This window comes from Fusarium keratoplasticum, chromosome 2 (genome assembly GCF_025433545.1).
Source record: "Fusarium keratoplasticum isolate Fu6.1 chromosome 2, whole genome shotgun sequence".
Taxonomy (NCBI): domain Eukaryota; kingdom Fungi; phylum Ascomycota; class Sordariomycetes; order Hypocreales; family Nectriaceae; genus Fusarium; species Fusarium keratoplasticum.
In genome coordinates, this window is record NC_070530.1 from 1,272,222 (window position 1) to 1,292,213 (window position 19,992).

Here is a 19,992-nt window from a genome sequence, read left to right on the forward strand (position 1 = left end):
CCCAGATGCGCCCACGAACATGCCAAATCTCGATCGGGGACCTGGAGACCGCTCTTCCCTGCTGTCCAACCAGATGTCCCCTTCGGGGGCCTCTACAACCCGTCAGAGGCCGCTCCGGCCGACTCCCGTCTCTAGCCAGGCCATTCTGCTACACTGATCTCTCCACGGCCCTATCATGGACTCTACCCCAGCGAGCCTTGTTTCTGTGGACTGACTCCACTCCCGTCTTCGCCGTCTCCCACCCTGATAACTTTACCGTCTGCCGGCTCGTTGGTTCCTTCCTGAGCCGCCCGGCGGCCGGGGCACCTCGTATATATCCTGGGGGTCCCGTCTCGCTTGTCTCTCTCTAGAATTCCTCCTTTGTTCTCAAAGTTTTTCCATACATCACCGTTTATGTTAGGCCGTTGAGACTTGCACCATGGCGTCCAAAACGGCTTCGCACTTCGTCACCAAGACGGTCCTCGGCATTGACGTCAACGAACGATACTCCCGCATGCCTCAGGACCTCGACCAACGCGCTAGAGAAACCATCACACCCGCCGACCTCTTCTTAGAACAGGAGCCAACGATATCCGAATTCTTCAAGGAGCTAGCCCCATCTCGAGATGGTGTTCATCAATATTTCCAAGGACTCTTCCCATCGGCTTCATGGGTTCCGAGATATTGCCTCAGCTGGCTACTAGGTGATGTTACTGCCGGTATGTTGAGCGGACTCAACTCCTAGGTCTGTTCTAAACTATGTAGGCATCACTATCGGTCTAGTTGTTGTCCCACAGGCTCTGGCCTACGCCCTTCTCGCCCAGCTCACACCCGCATATGGCCTTTACACATCGTTTACCGGTGCCGTTTTGTACTGGCTATTTGGAACTTCAAAAGATATTGTCATTGGTGTATGTGCCATATCTTAACTCAACCCTTCAGCACTAACACATCTCAGACAACAGCCGTCGGCTCCCTTCTTGTCGGTCAGGTCATCAGCCATGTCGATAGCGCCAGCCCCGGAAAATACTCCAACGAGGAAGTCGCTCACGCTTTGAGTTTGATGTCTGGTGCAGTTCTTCTGTTCTTCGGTTTATTCCGTCTTGGCTGGATCATCGAGTTCATCCCCTATATCCCCATCTCGGCCTTCATCACTGGTGCTAGCATCACCATCATGTCGACACAAGTACCCGTTCTTCTTGGTCTTTCGGAGATCAACACTCGCGAATCCCCTTACAAGGTCATCATCAATACCCTCAAGGCCTTGCCCGATACAAAGCTTGACGCTGCCATTGGTTTCTCTTCGATCATCCTTCTGTTCGCTATCCGAGATATCTGTGCTTTCATGGAGCGTCGCCACCCCCAAAAGAAGCGCGTCTGGTCCTACATCTCATCTCTCCGAATGACTTTCGTCATGCTTCTCTTCACTCTCGTCAGCTTCCTCGTGCATCGCGGTGTTCCTTTTGAGGAGAGCAAGTTCCGGATCGTTGGCAAGATCGACCCAGGTATGCACCATGAATCCTTGTCAAAGACATCAAGCTCACATACAGATAGGATTCAAGAAGGCCAACCTGCCCTCACCCGACACTGAGCTGCTTAAGCTTGTCATGCCTCAACTACCTGCCGTTGCTATCATTTTGGTTATTGAGCACATCGCCATTGCCAAGTCGATGGGCCGACTCTACGACTACACCGTCAGCCCTTCGCAAGAGATCGTGGCCCTGGGTGCTGCCAACCTGTTCAGCCCTTTCATGGGAGGTTACGTGTGCACAGGTTCCTTCGGAGCTTCAGCTGTCCTCTCCAAGGCTGGTGTGAGAACACCTCTGGCAGGTCTCTTCAGCGCATTGGTTCTTGTTTTGGCGCTCTATGCCCTGACAGTGGTCTTCTACTACATCCCCAAGGCCGCTCTTGCGGGCTTGATCATTCACGCCGTTTGCAACCTGTTGGCACCTCCCAAGAACCTCTACAAGTACTGGCAACTCTCGCCCCCTGAGCTGCTCATCTGGGTTATTGGCGTCATCCTAGCAGTCTTTGAGTCTCTTGAGATCTCTATCTACGTCGGTATTGGCCTTTCTATTGCTCTCCTCCTCTTCCGCCTTGCCCGCACACGAGGCAAGTTCCTCGGTCGTGCGCGAGCTCATCGCATGGTCAACCATGGCAACCAACATACCTTGAGCCGACGATCAAGCCATGCTACTCTTCTCCATGATGAATCAGGTCGGGATGTGTTCCTGCCCCTCGACCACAAGGATGCCTCAAACCCCGACATCGATGTCGAGTCACCTTACCCAGGTGTTTTCATTTACCGATTCAGCGAAGGATACAACTACACCAACCAGGCCTATCACGTCGACACCCTAGTCACTCACGTTATGGAGAACACCAAGCGTACCTCTGAGGAGCACTTCGAGAAGGAATCCGATCGCCTCTGGAATGACCCTGGCCCTAAGGGACAGAGGAAGAATGGCGACGACCTTCCTTTCCTCCGCGCTATCGTCCTGGACTTTTCTGCAGTAAACAACCTCGACATTACCTGCATACAAGGTCTTATGGATCTCCGCAACTCTCTTGATCGGTATGCCTCGCCTGACGCTGTGGAATGGCACTTTGCAAATGTCAACAACCGCTGGACTCGTCGCGCTCTCGCCAGCGCTGGTTTCGGATATCCTTCCTCTAAGAACCAGGAGGCACTCGGAAGTTGGGTGCCCTCATACTCGATCGCGGCGACACTGATGGACAAGGACGTGCAATTGCCGGATGATACTCGTCGACCAGCTGATATCGAGGCACCCACAGAAACCTCGAGCTCATCGGATTGTTCCGAGTCTAAGCAGCCATCGAATTCATCAGATGAGCTTTCTATGATGACCAAGAACACACATGTGCACGCCGAGTCCCCCCAGCCTCAATCCATGGCAGCCATCTTTGGTGTTGACAGGCCATTCTTCCACATCGATCTTGTTGACGCAGTGGATGCTGCGGTGCGAGATGCGCGAAACAAGGATCAAAAGCAGTAACAGGATATCATCAGGCTAGAGACTGGTTTTTTACGACGATACGATTTGGTTTGGCGCAGGCGTTTGGGAGATTCATTTTTTGAGCGAGGCATAGTTGCGCATTAGAATAGTGGCATACCAAAATCACCGCTCTAGATAAAAGAGGCCAAGGGATAATAGAAATAATACATGTTTCATAAAAGTTTTATCCTGTGACTGTGATTGAAAGATTCAGGGATTACTTGTGTTCTTGCTACCCTATTGTTGTACTTATTTGACACCCTAGTTATCTTTTTCCCAGATATCGAGACTAATTCCTACCGTTAAGTAATAGGGAACAATTCTTAGAATGTTGGTGTTTCCTTAAGAAAAGCCTTAATAAAATATCCTGGTCAGATGTGGTATCTTTCTGACAAGATGTCACCTCTTGAGGATAGAATGCCGATGGTCCCACCCAATCAACTCACCCATGCCTCAGGACAAAAGCGTGGACAATAGTCATTTATCCACGGCAATCTCACACCTGAGACTAAGTTACTCAGCCGCGTAAAAAGTCAACTGCCTCCCTATTAAACAATGCCTCCCCTTGATTAGCTCTCAGAGTTGACAGAGGTTGTCTAGAGAGCAAGGGAGGTTTCGTCATTCGGACTTGCGGATGCTGACTAAATCAATGGCCCCTCCCCCGCGTTTTCAATTGACGCCGTTGAAGACGTTATCTCGAAGCTCACAACTTGAAAGAAACATAGTTGACAACCATCAACTATTCTGTCAAGTCCCGTCATATTGCCCCCTCTATCCTTGATTACATTACATTACATTGCTTTGGTTTAATTGGATCTTATTTAAGTGACAACTGTGATAATTTTGCCCCTTGTCCTGCTCCCTTGTTGTCGTCGCCACTTCGTCTCCGCTCGTCTCTTATCTCCGGTTGAAGGTGACAACTATGGCTTCCCACGATAGCGTCATCGACAGTCTACCAAATGAAGTGAGAACTTATATACTCCTGTACACTCTATTCATTAACTAACTATGATCAGATTTTCATCTCAATCCTATCTCCCCTGTCCTCCCAGGAACTGCTCCCCCTCGCTCTCATAAACCGCCGCTTCTACTCCCTAGTCACCCGCGTCCTGCACCATCGCCTCCTCCAAACAGCCCCTCTCCCTGATAATAAGCTTATTCTGGAATGCTACCATCCGAGCGACCAGCTATATACACCTTACCTAGCCTGCCAGTATCAAGGCACCGTAACGCGTGACGGCCCCGCTGTCAGCGAGGAGGCGCCTGCGCTGGGTGACCTGCAGCGCCTATATGCGTCGTTCAAGCCCACCTTTGCAGAGGAGAATCGTCGTCCAAGGAGGATCAGGGCGAGATTTACTGAGACGCAGGCCTCCGAGGATGCCGAAGACGATGTCGCGACGCAGCATATTCATCTCGATGATGGCGAGCTGTTTTCTCAGCTATGCGCCGTTACCAACCTTGTTAAGGAAGGACCCAAGCGTGGGTTGTTTATAAGCCATGTTAACATCGTCGATGGCGTCGTGCGCATCTTTCGAAACTGGCTGGCCGAGATGGCGAGCAAGCAGGACTTGTCGAGCGCGGGCTCTGAGAGTATCGTCTGGATAGGTCGGCATGACAACGTTGGAATACGCTTCCGAGTTGTTCCTGCGGCGTCAGAGACGATGCCTCTTATCTCGGGACCTGATGATGATCCGCCGGTTCATTATACCATGGTATATGAGGGTAGGTTACCAGAGGCGAGATTTGGCTTGGGTCTTGGCTGACAACTGTTAGAACTTCTCGTGAGAGCTTGTAGCCTCTTGCAGGCTGTGGAACACTCGGCGGTTCAGGAGGTTGCAAACTCTGGGAAGACTCTTGTTATTCACGGGGCTGCACTGTTGTAGTTGATGAAACTTACCGTGGGCATCCCCCCCTGGTGAGTTAAGTGCTTGGAGTTGACCGCTTCTTCGAATATTAGGTTCCACTGGGGATAGTTAAGTCGTGAGTCGAGGAATAGTCACTAGGAGGGAGTTTCCCAGAAACACGAAGGTTGCAAATGTGGAATACAGAGTTGCACTGTCCCTTCTCACGACTAGGTTTAGGTGTAAGTGGGAGTCTCAGACATGGCCAAAATGATCTCGTCCAAGACGTCAGTGCCGAATGAGTGATTCCAACTGATGCAGCACATGAAAGAAGAGACAACCATTTCGGCTCGGCCGAGGCTGGAGAGTAAGCACCGAAACTAGATTCGAAATAGGGAACCAGTGTTGATAGCTCGGGTTGAGTGTTGCGAGTTTTCGTGGCTTGAGGGTTGCATTTCATTTCATCACCAGCGCGTGATATGAGCTGTTAGGCCTTGACGGGCAAGCCTGAGATTGTCTCTCATCAGGGTGCAAGTTGAGGCCACACCCAGTTGGTTCAGAAGGAATAGTCTAGCGACAAAGTGGCGTCATCCCAAAGATCTCGAACAGAAGGCCCTCCCCCTGACACCATCTGAGATGCTATGGACCCGGCCTTGAAGAAAAAAAGTAGGGATCGCGGGGAAGAACGCGGAGCCGCAGCCCCGTCCCGCGGCTATGTGGCATTGGATCTTGGAATCTTGGGGAAGACTACGAGAGAGGCAATAGGCCAGAGGCTTGGTGAAGGGCTGAGCAACCGGAGCCGTGGCAGAGAGGCACGGCGTCGGATCTCCGTGTGGCTGCGCGCCGCATCCGCAAGGACCGTCCGGGTTTGGATACGGGGGCATCGGTGCGCTCATCTACAGCCTTCCGTGTTGGACGCTAGATGTGTCTCAGAAGCTAGAAGGCTTCCTTGGAGAATGAGAATGCTAGCCTGAGAAGGAAAGATGTGAAGAGTCCGGGTCCCCCGGCGCCGGCGGTGGATTGCGAGGGACGGGCTTGCTCCTCCGCGCCTCCACCGCACCATCGGACCACTCCAATCTTTCGGCCCTGGATCTAGGCAGCATGGGGGAGAGGGGAAATGGGCCAGTGAGAGGAGGGCATTTTGCAAAAGGAGCCAGGATCTGGGCTGGAGGCGGGGAAACATGCCAGAGTGACGCCGAGAACAGAGAGGCCCTTTTGGAGCCCCCAGTTCCCCCTTCTCCCCACCATCTGGATCATCTTGGCTCGCGAGGAGATCGCAGACACGGATCTGCGGAGAAAGGCCCTCGCTCGCGCGGGGAAGGAGACTCACCAGCCCTTGCGACTGCGGGGGAAAAGATGGGGGTTGAACCATCCTCGTTCGTGAGCATGACATGAGATGTTTTTGGCTTTTTCATACTAAGAGTAATCCCTCAGCATAATAGAAGTCTTTTCCTCGAGACGGAGGACAAAGTGCGAAGGACACGGCTGATGTTTGGTGTCTGAGAGCAATCTTAATGCCTGTTGAGTAAGCCATAGCATTCGACTAATGCGTTGTTCCGCATGTTGTTGTTTTCAGCTCGAGCTGTACGCACCCGTCGTTCATCTCCTCCCCTCTTAACAAAGCGTTCTCACCTCTTTTCTCTGGCTACCCCAAGTGATACAGGCCAGACGCAAGGCGTCGGCGTGGCTGCGGACAGACTGCGAGAGACGGATCGCCTCGCCGTGCCAAGCTTCTAGAAATTAACGCCATGCTATGCTGGTTCCCTAGCCGCCTGCGGCTATCAGCACTAGTTTGCATTTTCCCACCGACTCCAAATTTGTCTCTACGGGCTGACGCTCCAGGCGGCATCACGGGTGTTTGCCTTCCCGTCTTTACTCTGCAGACAACATGAAGGTCTGGATAGGCTTTTGGACCAAGTTTGATTTGAGTCGGATGCAGTACGAGATGATACCGACTTGGGCTTGATTTGTCAGGGGCCCTGGGGCCTCTAAATGATAGGTATGGGGATGGAGGCAAGTGGATGTGCTGTATGTAAGTGGGCTGGGATATGCCACGGACAACCTCCACCGCGTCTACTACCCTACCCAAGAGCGGCCAAGGTCACGCCCGCTCGTTTCTTGATCCCCGTTTAGCGACCTTGGCGCATCTCTAAAACGACGACGAGTCATGCTACTGTATGTATTATCCCGTGCCCGGTCGGTGCCTATTACACCGTCATGTTACGTCTTCGGGATATTTTTCTCTGGGCGAGGCGAGCCGCCGTCTGGGCGAGAAACAAGAAATCTTGGGTGGCAGGGCCCAGAGTAAGCTTTGAGAGCGGGCTACAATGTGACGGTAGACTGCAAGAACCCTGGTCTCTTACTGCTGCGCTTGTTTTCTTGAGAGGAAAACTGGGACCGATGATGAGGGGATACAGGCTTGACAGAAACCTGTGTGGGTCTGATGGCAGCCTACTACGTACCTGAAGCCTTAGAGAGTAGGCCACGATGAACCATGGGCCAGCACAAGTGGAGGACAAAGGCCGTTGGGCGGGACAAGTGGCTTGATCGAGGAGGCGGCAAACCACGCGAGGTTCTGGAGGGCGGCAAACAGGTGTGGCAACTCTGTGGCATCTCTCCAGGAGGCCATGTTTGCCTTGCGTCTGTGTGCCGCGCGGAGCATGGCCTGAGAGGACGTGAAATGACATGACGCGTGCTCTTTTGGTACAAGAAGGGGTGGGAGAGAAACCAAATGAGAGGGACGAGGCTTTGTACGAGAGAGCGTGTAAGACCATTTGACCGGGGATGCCATGCACCATCTGTCAAGCGTGTTGCTCAAACGGTGATCGAAGCCAGGGTCGGAATGGCATGCCTACACTGACAAGAGACAGAGGACGAGCGAGAGAATGAAGAGCTCCAACGCCTACGTGAAACATGTTGGCCGTCAGACCTGCCTATGACGGAGCCGCCCGCACCCTCCAAATATTGTCGACTAACTATCCGTAAAAAAGAAGCATATTCGTGCGCTTCGGGCTGACATTCTCGGTCCCTCCCCGAGCTGTCACGGCTCACACATGGCACAAGCACAAGGCGACCCCCCAACAGCAGGCAGAGGAGCGCCATCTCGCGTGGCCCGCACAACCAAGAAGGGAAAACGAACCCATGGCATGTCTAGCGTTACATGACCCATCTGCCGGGCCCCATAGACGAATCCTACCGTGCTGTACTGTATTGCGCCAGGGAAGACATACATGCACCAAAACGTGCCCCCCAGGAGCATCATGGTTGCAAGGGCCGGCCGTCCCCTGTACCCCGTTCTCTCCTCGCCCAACATGCACCGTGACCCCAAACCCCGCAAGAAGGGACAAGATCGACAGATCCCCGAGACTGAAGCAGCAAATCTCTTTCGCTGCGCAGTGGACTCTCCCCGCCAACGAACGAACTGGGGGAAAAGAGAGCCCCCCTGCGGGACAGGACAGGGAGTGCCCCCCAGTTGTTGCTCTCCGACTGGGGAAGAGTCAAGACTCTTTCTTGAACGTGGTTCGTTGGCTGGGCCTTGTCGGACGGACGGATGGATGGAATAGCATCCCATCCATATTGGAGACGAGGGTCCTCTGCTACTCTACTCCTCCATACTGTATGCACAGAGACCGTCTCCTCACCAAGAGGCAACCCTTGTCGAGAAAACGTGGGCGCCAGCATCCCCACACAGCCATGGCCTGCTCCTCATTTTTTCTTCTCTTCTCCTCGGGGTTGCATTCCCCCAGACGGGGGAGTGAGGAGCGAGGTCATCGTGTGTGCTCGGGGCAAGATGAGAGTAGATTCAAATTAACTATTAAAGGGCTGTGGGATCCTCTTTTGCCCCAGGTTTTTGAAGATCACCATCCACAAGTCTCTTGCTTGCCTGCCTGCTTGCTTGCCTCCTTAAACAAGCTTCTCCTCTTGTTGCTTGTTCCATTATAACAATCCCCCATCATCTCATTCCCGTTTCCCTTCGCCTCGCTTCGACAAGCAAAAGTCTCCCCGTTGTTGCACCGTCACTCCCGGCTTCTGGGGTTCATCCATTCTTGTCTCGCATCTTTGACGAGATCTCTGGAGCCTCGTTCTCCTCTGCTCCTTCCCATTGCCGAAATAGTCCCTCTCGGCTGGTTGCTGCTTCCTTGTCCTCCATTACTTCCTTCCTCCCACGTTTTTTTTTTTTTTCTGGGCTGTCACCACCTGACGCGGCTCCTTCTTCTCATTACCCCTCGCCTCTTGGTCTCTCTCAAATACAACCTCGATATATCTGAGGAATATTGTCACCATGAGCGACATTGATCGGAAAGAACCCTTCGATGAGAAGGCCTCGACCCATGAGGTCGATCTCGTTAACGACCCTGATGCGGGTCTGACTGAGGAGGAGAGAAAGGAGGCTGTGAGTGACTATCGATACATGGCAAAGTCGCTTATACTGACTACTTGCAGGAGAAGAAGCTGCTTCGAAAGATTGATGTCAAGCTTGTTCCTTGGGTATGATTTCAGAATTAGAGTTAATGATCTATACTAACATGATATAGCTCTGCCTGCTCTACCTCGTTTGCTTCCTTGACCGAACCAACATCGGAAATGCCAAAATCGCCGGCCTCCTCGACGACATCCACATGAACACTTCGCAATTCAACGCCACCCTGACCATCTTCTACATCTCATATGCCGTCTTTGAGCCCCTCGCCAACGTTCTCCTGAAGTGGTCCAAGCCCTCCATCTTCATCCCTGCCATCATGTAAGTAACCGCGCTGACACAGTGTCCGTCGCCTATGCAATGCATCTTACTGACTCCGGGTTCAGGGTTCTGTGGGGCGGCGCCATGCTGGGCATGGGTTTCGTTCACAACTGGGACGGCCTCATGGCTGCTCGATGGTTCCTTGGTCTTACTGAGGCTGGTCTGTTCCCCGGTATCAACTACTATCTCTCATGCTGGTACAAGCGTTCCGAGTTTGGTGCCCGTGCCGCCTGGTTCTTCTCTGCTGCGGCTCTTGCTGGCTCCTTCGGTGGTCTCCTGGCTGCTGCTATCCAAAAGATGGATGGTATCTCTGGCATTGCTGGCTGGGCTTGGATCTTCATCATCGAGGGTCTTCTCACCATGGTCATTGGTATCGCCTCATTCTGGATGGTGCACGACTTCCCTACTGAGGCCACCTTTCTCACGGAGGAGGAGCGACGCCGAGTCATCTACCGACTTGCCTCTGACCAGCAGTCGTCTGCCAAGAACGAAGAGTTTAAGATGAAGTACCTCTGGCAGTCGCTCACTGACTGGAAGACCTACTGTGGCATGCTCATCTACATGGGTCCTCTGATGCCCCTCTACTCTTTCAGCGTGTTCCTGCCCACCATCATTCAGAACATGGCCTTCACTGACAAGAAGGCCGTCATCAAGAACCAGCTTCTCAGCGTGCCTCCCTACGCCCTAGCTGCTATCGTCACCGTCTGCGTGGGTATGTACTCTGACCGAATCAACAAGCGAGGCATCTTCAACCTTTGCGCTGCCCCTGTCGGACTTGCGGGTTTCGTCATGCTCATCGCTTCGACCAACCCGGCTGTTCAGTACACTGGATGCTTCCTGGGTGCCCTGGGCATCTACCCTGTCATCCCCATCACCATCAGTTGGGTTGCCAACAACGTGGAAGGTGTGTACAAGCGAGGTATCACACTTGGATTTGTCATTGGCTGGGGCAACCTGAACGGTGTGGTGAGCAGCAACGTCTTTATCAACGCCCCTCGCTTCTACGAGGGCCACGGCACGATCCTGGGCTTCATGTTTGCTGGTGTCTTTGGCGGCAGCCTCATCATGTACCTGATGCTTGCACGGGAGAACAGGCTGCGGTTGGCCGGTGAGCGTGACCACCTGATCGAGGGCAAGTCGGAGGAGGAGATCCACGAGATGGGAGATAAGCGACCCGATTTCCTTTACACACTGTAAGGTGGTTTATGATAAATGAGCAAGAGGGGGAGATTTGATGCGGAAAGGCATCCACCCATGTAAGGTATACAGACGGAATTGTTTTGATACTGTGAGCAGGGATCCCTAGCTAGACTATGAAGCGGCTTGAAGGGCCCAATTGAAGACTTACAATACTGCCATGTTTTCAGCTTGACGGCTGCATGCATATTTCTCTTATGTGAGAATTGCTCTGACAGACTGTGCTGTCTGAAGTGACAAGTTGGCCTCAAAGCTCGATCCAAGCTTCTGGAAGAGCTAGAAGACGCCATGCTGCAAGTTGCAGGGCTGAGGTTGGCCAGTAACTGGAGATGTCATGAGCAAACAATGCGGGGGATACTCAGCATGGGGTCTCGTGACGGACGCCTCCCTGGTGAACCTGAGGGTGTAGTATACCGTACAAGGCAGCCCCGAGTTGTTCATGTCTGAAAATAGTAATGGTCGTTGAGACAGGGCCACGAGGTGGCTCGTCTGCCCGCCCCCGGATTTGCTTGTGCCGTCTTGGGTGTGGGGGTCTTTGTTTCGTGTGTGAGGGATGAAAGCCACAGAGAGCATACAAACAGGGCAGGAATCTGAGCTCAGGTCCAGGGCATCGTCCTGTCAGCCATCTTGTTCTCAGCGCGGGAACTTGCATCCTCACCGCAAAAGCAAACCTCTTGGCGTGGTAGGGCTTTAGCACCAGCAATTGGACTTGACATGAAGTTTCGAGGGTATGGGAGGTGATATATGAGACTGCTGCGGGAGCATCTCAATGTTTGCTCTTGAGGGCCAGGCTCCGATTGGAGCGTAGTATACTATTTCAGATTTGCCAAGACGATCGAGGGTGGAATATGCAAGTTGGTATTCGTCGAGGTGCATGTTGTTTGTCTTTCGTGCATGGAATGTCAATGTATGAGCAGGAGCGCGGTAGCAGCCGACCTCTAACACACATTAGCCTACCGATCTTCAAATGGAAGTGTGTAAAATCGATACCTTTGATGTTGGTTGTTAAAGGGCTTGGGAGGGAAGAGGGGGGGAAGGACAAGACCGTTATTCAGAGCCACCAAAGCCAACCAGGTAGCCTATGCATACTCGAGCTCAGTGATTCTAAACCTGGCATACACAACGGTTGGGAGGAAAAAGATATTCCTTAGTGGTCACTGGCAGAAGCTGCATCGTGGGCTTTGACACTGACAAGTGATGAAAAAGTGTCTGCCACTGGCAAGCCAAGACTCGACGACAAGACAGAAGAAGAAACCAAAGGCAGATAAAAAGATCACTTGCCGTGCTCCCTCCCTTGGTCTCAGTTCAAGGATTCTTTCCCAACGGCTACGTGCAGCTCACTGAGGTGTCACGGCGTCGGCTCCCCCTCGCCAAACCTCGACCTCTCTCTCTCTCTCCTTCTTGCTCGTTCCTTTGTGCGCCCCTTGTATCGCACCGAGACCCAAGATCCGGTCGGCAGCCTACAGACACCTCCCTCTCATTTCGTCTCTTTTCCTCGGCAGGATACAGTTACTCGACGGGCTCGCTTGGGGGAGGATACCTGCTCTTTGCCTTCTCTTTTCCATCTCCCCGTTTTGCTTCTTCTTCTTCTTCTCTCTTTTTTGTCCAGGCACCGATAAACACTTCCATATACACGAACAACACCAAGAATCAAGACCTCTGGGAAAGACTCAAACGATATACAAACCATGCCGGAGGCGGCGCACAAGTTGGTCTCCGGCCGCGCCGAGGCGTTGACGGCGGGACAGACGCAGGCGCTGGTTCTGATGGAGCGCATGGGAGGCTCCATCAGCCTGGTGGCCGTCGTCCTCATCTTCATCGCCTACGCTCTGGTCCCTCGAGTCCGCAACGTCCAAAACACCTTTATCGTGTTTGCGAGCATCGCCAATGTCGGCGCTAGTATCGCGAGCGTCATCGCCATGGACGGGCTCGAGCTGGGTGTTGCGTCTCCGCTGTGCCAGGCACAGAGCTTCTTGTTCCACATGTTAGTCCTAATCTCGCTGACACCGGTATTTCTTGCTTACCTTGTTAGGTTCATGCAGTCCGACCCGTGGTGGTCCCTTGCCATGGCCTTCAACGTCTTTCTCGTCTTCTTCTTCCGCACCAGCCCCGATGCCTTTCGCAAATGGTGGTGGCTGTACTGCCTCATATGCTATGGTGGCCCTTTCATAATCGCTCTCTCGTTGCTGCTGGTTAGAAGCCCGGGCCGAGGACTTGTGTACGGTCAGGCAACTGTGAGTACTCGAAACATGTCTCCAACACTCATCGACTGACGGTGTTTAGATCTGGTGCTGGGTCAATCAGGACTGGGAAAACATCCGTATATACACCTACTACATGCTCATTTGGGTCTGTATTGTTGGGTCCCTGATCTTTTACTTCTTGGTCGGATATCATGTCTTTCACTCTCGAAACCAGCTCAAGAGTTTCTCGGCATCCAAGAGCAGAGAGGCGGGCGTCTATGAGCAGGTACTTGACAACCACTTCCACTCTTTTGAAGCTCTCTAACAGCCTTGAAGCCTCGCGTCGACTTCCTCTCGGTGCCCCAAGACTGCTTCTACGGAACCATCGTCACCGAAGTCCAGGTTATCCACTCAACCGCATCTACATCTGCCCTACCCAACGAACCAAGACCCGCACATATGCAACAATCAACACCTCACGTCTCCTTCGACGAGCTCCCCCCTCCGATCCAGACAGCTCCGAGCCAATACTTCTCCACCGTCACGTCCCCGGCCGGCAACCACCACCCCCAGAGGTCCCCGCTCCGCCGCATCACGTCGGCGACCAACAAGACGGTCAACAAGTTTGTCGTCGAGGACCCCATCAAGCGTGCCTACCTGCGTACTAGTTTCCTTTTCGCCCTTAGTGTGCTGGTGACTTGGATCCCGAGCAGTTTGAACCGCATCCACAGCTGGCTCGTCGGCACCTCGCCCTACGAGTACCACGTCGCCACAGCTGCAGTCTTGCCACTCCAAGGACTCTGGAACGCCGTCATCTTTTTCGTGACGAGCTGGAGACCTCTGGGGGAGTGGATCAGGGGCGCCCGCAATTCTGGACGCTCGGAGGAGATGGTAGAGACGGCGGTTGGCAACGCACCAGCCGAGACTTCGCAGGAGCCGACGGGGAGAGGCGGCGAGAGCTTTCTAGATGATGCCGAGTCTGGGAGTGATGTTGAATTACGCAGAATGGGGGAGGCGCCTGGTAAGAGATCGGCGAGTCTATGAAGGGAGGCGGAGTCAGGGAGCTTGTAACATGTATGACCTGTGATGTATCATGGTTGAGATTTGCTGTTTGATGATTTACAATATCAAGTCAGCCAGAAGCTAGAATACTAGTTTCTACAAAATACTAGATAGCTACAATCAACAATTAGCTTTTACAATTGTCTTTATATTTCTGGCCCCGCCTCTATAATCTCTCTACCTAGCTAGTTTGCACGTTGTCAATCATTATCTGAGAGTCACGGTCAGGGGGAAATTCTCCAGAAACGACATACCATTAACATCCCGCCGTTTATGGAAAACACAGGGTATATAAAATAAACGATAGCCAGACCCAAGTTCCTCTCATGTATTCTCAGCAAGAGACACATATGTTCATAATCAAGGCCGACAAATCAAGTGGCATGCCTCATAACTCTTATCATTGACCGAGTATCTATGCTATGGATTTTCTCTTTCTTTTCTATGTTGCCAATGCCGGCACCAAAACACCTCCTTCTTTAAGTAGATGACGAAAGTCCAAGCTCCTTGTAGAAAGCCTCTGAGCTAGGCTCTCTACCCAGGAACTCCTTCAAGAAATCCATCTCGGGAATGCTGCCACCCCTCTCCAGGACCGTGTGGCGATATCGGCGGCCTTCCTCACCGTTCATAGGGTTCTTCGCAAAGAACGAGTGGAACATGTCGAGAGAGAACACCTCAGAGTAGAGGTAGCCATAGTAGCCGGCATCATATCCACCAATGAAGTGGCCAATACCAGCATGTCGGTTACCCCATTCGCTGCTTCACCGTTAGCGTGCTACTCATAGTCAAGGTAATACAGTCAATACTTACAGGCCTTGTCCAAGGTCCTCAGGGCCCTTGGTTCCGGAGATGTTGTGTCGAAGCTCGTTCCACAGCCGACCAGCGTTCAGCTGCTTGACCGCTTCGTGAGACTCGGGCGTATGCACAGTCATGTCGAAAATGCCAATTGTCAGCTGACCCAGAGCACCAATGGCTGAGTTGAGGCGCTTGGTGGAAACCAGCTTCTCAATCAGCTCATCGGGGATCTGTTCGCCAGTCTCCCAGTGCTTGGAGAGCGACTTGAGCACGCTAGGAGTCCAGCACCAGTTCTCAAGCATCTGAGAAGGTGCCTCGACAAAGTCCAGTACGGTAGAAGTTCCATGGAAGTAGCTGTAGCGGGTACGTCCAGCCAAGTCGTGGATGCCGTGGCCCAGCTCGTGGAACAGGGTCACAACCTCATGATGCTTGAGCAACGAAGGCTTCTTAGGGGAAGGCTTGCTGAAGTTGCAGACAAGAGCAGTAACAGGGTAGTGCTTCTTGCCATCCTCAGCGATGTAGCCTGGCTCAAGGTTGAAGTTGGCATTGTGGCCATACTTGTTATCACGGGGATGCAGATCCAGGTACAGGTAGCCACAGAAGTTGCCACCTGAAGCCTCGTCATCCCACACACTGTAGATCAAGACATCCTCGTGCCACACAATATCCTCGGCCTTGCCAGTAGGGCTAAGTCGAGCTCGCTCATCAGGCTTGAGCTCAACGAAAACGAAGCCAAAGATTTCCTCAAAAATCTTGAGCATGCCAGCAAATGTCGACTCAACCGGGAAGTACTGGGAGATCTTAGTCTCATCGACACTGTACTCCTTCTCCTTCTGAATACGCGAGTAGAAGGATGTGTCCCACATGAAGAAGTTGTCGTCAACTGGGAGGCCACGCTCCTCAAGGTCCTTCTTCTTGTACTCCAAAAGCTTGTTAATCTCCTTTGCTCCGCCCTCAGCCAGCCGAGTTCGAAGATCGTCCAGGAATTCTCTGACAGCTCCAGGGCCCTTGGCCATCTTCTCCTCGATCCGGAGGGCTGCATGGTTTTCGTATCCCAGAAGTCGGGCAGCCTCATCTCGGAGGGTGATGACTTCCTGGAACAATGGCACGTTGATGTTGGCCTTGTTAGATTCCGCAATGGTGTACTTGCGGCGAGTGTCGGCGTTGACGGCGTGCTTGATGAGGGGGAAGTAGTGGTTGTACTTGAAGGAAAGCTTGACCTTGCCCTCGTTCTCTCCAGTTCCCTTCTCGAGAGAGTCAATGTCAATGTCATCAGAAGGGACACCCTTAAGCTCCTCGGGTGTGAACCAGATAGCACCCTTCTCCTCGTTGAGGTTGGTCTGGCACTGGATCTCGAGCTCGCTCAGGCGCTTCTGGATCTCCTTGAATCTGTCTCGCTTGGGGCCGGCAGGAAGACGCAGACCGTTTCGGATGTACTTTTGTCGTTCCTTCTCGAGGACATGCAGCTGTTCCTTGCTCAGATCTTCAGAAGTTCGGTTCGCGAAGGCTCCGTCGACGACCTTGAAGACGTCCTCTCGCATGTTGCACTCAATTCCAAAGTCATTGAAGACTCTCTCAGACTCGGTGGAGGCATCTCGCAGTTCCTTGTTGGTGGAAACATGGTGATAGAAAGTCAAGATGCGTCGCTGGGTGGCAGCCAAGTTCTCGTCCAGCAGGATAGGCTCAAGAGCTTTGGCAAAGGTAGCCTTGTCGGCGGGAACATCGGCAACCACCGAGTCTAGGACATTCTTGGTGACGTCGCAGAGCTTCTTCGTGTCGGCCGCAATCGACTCGGGGGTGGCGGTGAACAGCGGCGGCGCCTGCGGAGGGTTACGGTACTTGTCGGGAACCATGGTGCTGGTCATGAGCTGTCTTGTAGGGATGGCAGAGCGCGCGGCTTGGAATCTGAAGTGACTGGCAAGTGATCCGAGTCGGGAGAAGGCTCGTGAGGAAGCCAGAGTGATGGCGAGGACGAGAACGAGGAGGGAGAGTAGGAGGAGGGGCTTGCGGGAAGCACGCTTGTCCAGCTTGGCGGCCAGGACAAGAAGTGGGTTGTTTCTGGCTGGGCAGCCGGTCGGCTTTATAGATTATGGGATTGAGGCCAGAAGGTGAAGGATGCAAAAGAGGGGTTCGACAGGCAGAAGCTCTATTGATCAGGCGTCTACCAAGGCGTCAAGGTGTGGTGTTGATGCAGGGAGATGGGGCGAGAGCTACTGGTGATGCAGCTGAAGCTCCTGCCTCAATCCGCCGCTAGCGAATGGAAAACGCGGGGCAATCGGGTGCTGTGGCGGGGCGGTATGATCGCCAGGCCAGCCACGGGCATCATGATCAGGTCAGGGCGGTCCAACAATTGAGGGCGCATGAGTCATGATTTTGATTGGAAGCCTTGATTATTATGCGGGCAAATGTAAACAAAAGGATTGTGATATCATGCTGAGGCTGTTGCACGTCTTTGTGCCCCATTCTGCCCCTGATCATGGTGAAACACCCTCCCGAACAGCATCACAGGAATGAGTAATCAAGAGACACAAGAGCATCAATTCTAGACTCCTGCTTGCCCCCAAAGTATCTACCAGAAATCCATACATGCTGGTGCTTCGCCGAAAGGCTTAGCGATAATTCATCAATTCGGTGTATCCATAGCCGATTCCAATTCCATAATCAAACAAGCAAACGCCGGCCCTTCCACGTAGATGCATTAACTGATCCGCCCATTGTCTTGTACCGCCTAGTTGGCGAGGATGGTTCGCACGAGATCTGCAATCGGATCAGTCATTTATTGGTTATACAAGCAAGGCGTGAGATGTAGGAAACGTACCAGTGTAGTTGACCTGGCCTGAGCTGGTGTCGACAGCCTTGAGGAGCTCATCCACCTCCTCATCGGTCATCTTCTCGCCGAGGTTTGTGAGGATGTACTTGAGCTGGCCGACGCCGATGAATCCCGTCATGTCTTTGTCAAACACCTGGAAACCGCGGCAGTACTCCTCGGGCTCGCCTGGGTCGCGGAAGCCGCCGGGGCGGTTCAGAACACGCTGGAAGGTCTCGAAATCGACTGTGCGCATGAAGTCAGCGGGCACCCTGGAACATCTGGCATCAAAACAAAATACTCACAGTCACCGCCAACGTTCTTCTCGAGGTCCTGGATCTCGGAGAGGGTAGGGTTCTGGCCGCAGGCGCGGAGAAGGTCGCCCAGGCTTTCGAGGGAGACACGGCCATTGCCGCGCTTGTCGAACAGGGCGAAAGCCTCCTTGTAGTTGGTCGAAGCCTGAGAGTCAAACTTGTTAGAAGACATGATTGCTTGTGTTGTGTTGTGTTGTGATGCGCTGGTTGAAGTGCTGCGATTGCGATTCAGGTGCGGAGATGTGGAAAGATGAAAGTTGCAGAAAGTCCGAGACTGTTTGTTTCGCGCAAGATGATGCAAAACCAACTTTCCAAGCTCTTCCACTGTTCGGGCGGCCGGCTGTCGAATCAGAGGGCGGGGTGGGTTGTTTACGCCATCGAGAAAGGGGTGTCCGGGGCAACTGGGACTCACCATTTTGGGTTTGGGTGTGTGCGGCTGATGGGCTTGAGCTTGTGACACGGGAGCAGTGGCGAACGAGTACTGGAGATTGCACAGGAGTGACTGCGAAAAAAATGCTTGGTGATGGTTTTTTGAGAGGTTGAGTGGTGTTGAAGGATGAAGAAGTAAGAAAAGAGGACCAGGCTTGCACTCGCTGTGCATTTCAATTCACGCCTTGGCCTCCCTGCTGTCCTTTTGCCTGAGACTGACGGGGCAACCGTGTCAGCCCATGGCCCAGGCTGGTCGCCCAACCGAAGCCAGCCGGGGTGACAGAATAGATTGGGCGGTTGATCGCCAGAGCAGGGTCTGTTATCTAGCTATGGGTGCATGATGTCGGCTTTATATTGTCGACCATCTACTAGCCAATCGAGGCGGTGAAACTATTGAAACTTGGGTAAATATGCATCGCTCTTATCAAAGGGATTGGTCTCTATGTGTAAAAAATGGGCTTGGAGGCCATTGCATTTGCATAAATGTCTGTTGCGTGGCTGTCGATCGCTTTCATCAAGTCTTGGCGGAATATCCGTCCTGACTCGTCTTCATCCTCACTTCCTCGTCGCCAGCAGAATATACGTGCCCCAGACAGATTCAACCTCGACATCTCTCCAGCGATCACCCTTCTCCTTCCACTCAGGTTCCGCCTCCAGGATCTGATCAAACATAAAGTCCACAATGTCTCCCTCACCACCTTCGGCACGGCTCTTCTTGTCCAGGTGCGCATCCATCCAGCCCTGGTACCCGGTAAAGGTGCGCACATAGGCCTCAAACTGCCCGAGGGTGAGCTTCTTTCTCATCCAGGCCGTCTCTGGGCCTGCAATCTCAGTCGTATCTTTGTCGACGTTGTAGGTGATTCGCTTGATCTTGTCCCACTCCGACTCAGGGGGCTTGACATCAGCCAGCAGGTCGCGGAGGATGTCTCGTCCAGGACGCTCCCAATACTGGTTCATCCCCTCCACGCCGGGCAACACTTCTCCTTCGCCGTAGCAGAACTTCTCAAATATCTCGTTGGCTCGCCGGTGTCCAATGAGGATGTTGTCCTTGTACCCCCAAAAGGCCAGTGAGCCACCTGGCTTGACTACCCTGGACAACTCTGGCCAGACTTGGGGGTAGTTGAACCAATGCGCTGCCTGGCCAGCTGCAGCCATGTCTACCGAGTGTGCAGGTAGAAAAGACAAGTCCTCGGCGTAGCCCTGACGGAATGAGATCTTGGTGTGCTCGGCATGGGTTTGCATTGCCAGTCGGATCATCCCATCACTTGGGTCAATGGCGATGGCTCTGGCAAAGCGGGGGCTCAGCTCCCTAGCAACAATTCCATGGCCACAACCCAAGTCCAGAAGCGTGCCATGAGGATCCTCATGATTGTAATACCCCAGAATTGTCTTGAACAGGCTTGCAGGGTACGTGGGCCTGGCTTCGGCGAATCTTGCAGCAGAGAAAGTTGCCCTTCTGCGGTGGTGTTAGTTCCGCATTGTCCTAGGAGATGCATCCATCGGCTTGACCATGATGACTTACCCAAATACGGACATGTTCACGGTCACGATGGCTTATTGATCACGGTTACTGTACTTTGAGAGTAGCTTAAGAATAAGAAAGGGTGCACAAGCAGAATCAACTGATT

General features: G+C 53.0%; 7 protein-coding genes across 7 annotated transcripts; 4 read left to right on the top strand and 3 right to left on the bottom strand.

The window, feature by feature from the left end:
* Nucleotides 1-418: 418 nt before the first annotated feature.
* On the top strand, nt 419-2,996 carry NCS57_00233200 (STAS domain-containing protein; the record flags this gene model as incomplete). The annotated part of the gene is made up of 4 exons (XM_053052365.1): nt 419-698; nt 745-890; nt 938-1,484; nt 1,534-2,996. The coding sequence occupies 4 exons, from the start codon at nt 419-421 to the stop codon at nt 2,994-2,996; spliced, it is 2,436 nt and encodes an 811-aa protein (XP_052917611.1).
* Nucleotides 2,997-3,918: 922 nt separating this feature from the next.
* On the top strand, nt 3,919-4,879 carry NCS57_00233300 (F-box domain-containing protein; the record flags this gene model as incomplete). Its single annotated transcript, XM_053052366.1, has 3 exons — nt 3,919-3,960; nt 4,013-4,718; nt 4,770-4,879. 3 exons carry the CDS (start codon nt 3,919-3,921, stop codon nt 4,877-4,879), a joined length of 858 nt encoding a protein of 285 aa, XP_052917612.1.
* Nucleotides 4,880-9,119: 4,240 nt separating this feature from the next.
* NCS57_00233400 (MFS domain-containing protein) lies at nt 9,120-10,775 on the top strand (the record flags this gene model as incomplete). The annotated part of the gene is made up of 4 exons (XM_053052367.1): nt 9,120-9,230; nt 9,281-9,325; nt 9,373-9,578; nt 9,644-10,775. The coding sequence occupies 4 exons, from the start codon at nt 9,120-9,122 to the stop codon at nt 10,773-10,775; spliced, it is 1,494 nt and encodes a 497-aa protein (XP_052917613.1).
* Nucleotides 10,776-12,463: 1,688 nt separating this feature from the next.
* Nucleotides 12,464-14,002, top strand: NCS57_00233500 (uncharacterized protein; the record flags this gene model as incomplete). Its single annotated transcript, XM_053052368.1, has 4 exons — nt 12,464-12,759; nt 12,808-13,009; nt 13,059-13,244; nt 13,295-14,002. 4 exons carry the CDS (start codon nt 12,464-12,466, stop codon nt 14,000-14,002), a joined length of 1,392 nt encoding a protein of 463 aa, XP_052917614.1.
* A 497-nt stretch (nt 14,003-14,499) lies between these two features.
* NCS57_00233600 (Mitochondrial intermediate peptidase) lies at nt 14,500-16,680 on the bottom strand (the record flags this gene model as incomplete). The annotated part of the gene is made up of 2 exons (XM_053052369.1): nt 14,500-14,776; nt 14,831-16,680. The coding sequence occupies 2 exons, from the start codon at nt 16,678-16,680 to the stop codon at nt 14,500-14,502; spliced, it is 2,127 nt and encodes a 708-aa protein (XP_052917615.1).
* Nucleotides 16,681-17,543: 863 nt separating this feature from the next.
* On the bottom strand, nt 17,544-18,515 carry NCS57_00233700 (Myosin regulatory light chain cdc4; the record flags this gene model as incomplete). Its single annotated transcript, XM_053052370.1, has 4 exons — nt 18,348-18,515; nt 17,927-18,080; nt 17,634-17,867; nt 17,544-17,572 (listed from the first exon to the last, which is right to left on the bottom strand). Exons 1-4 carry the CDS (start codon nt 18,348-18,350, stop codon nt 17,544-17,546), a joined length of 420 nt encoding a protein of 139 aa, XP_052917616.1. The 5' UTR covers nt 18,351-18,515.
* Nucleotides 18,516-18,919: 404 nt separating this feature from the next.
* Nucleotides 18,920-19,900, bottom strand: NCS57_00233800 (Methyltransf-11 domain-containing protein; the record flags this gene model as incomplete). Its single annotated transcript, XM_053052371.1, has 2 exons — nt 18,920-19,820; nt 19,887-19,900. The coding sequence occupies 2 exons, from the start codon at nt 19,898-19,900 to the stop codon at nt 18,920-18,922; spliced, it is 915 nt and encodes a 304-aa protein (XP_052917617.1).
* Nucleotides 19,901-19,992: the final 92 nt, after the last annotated feature.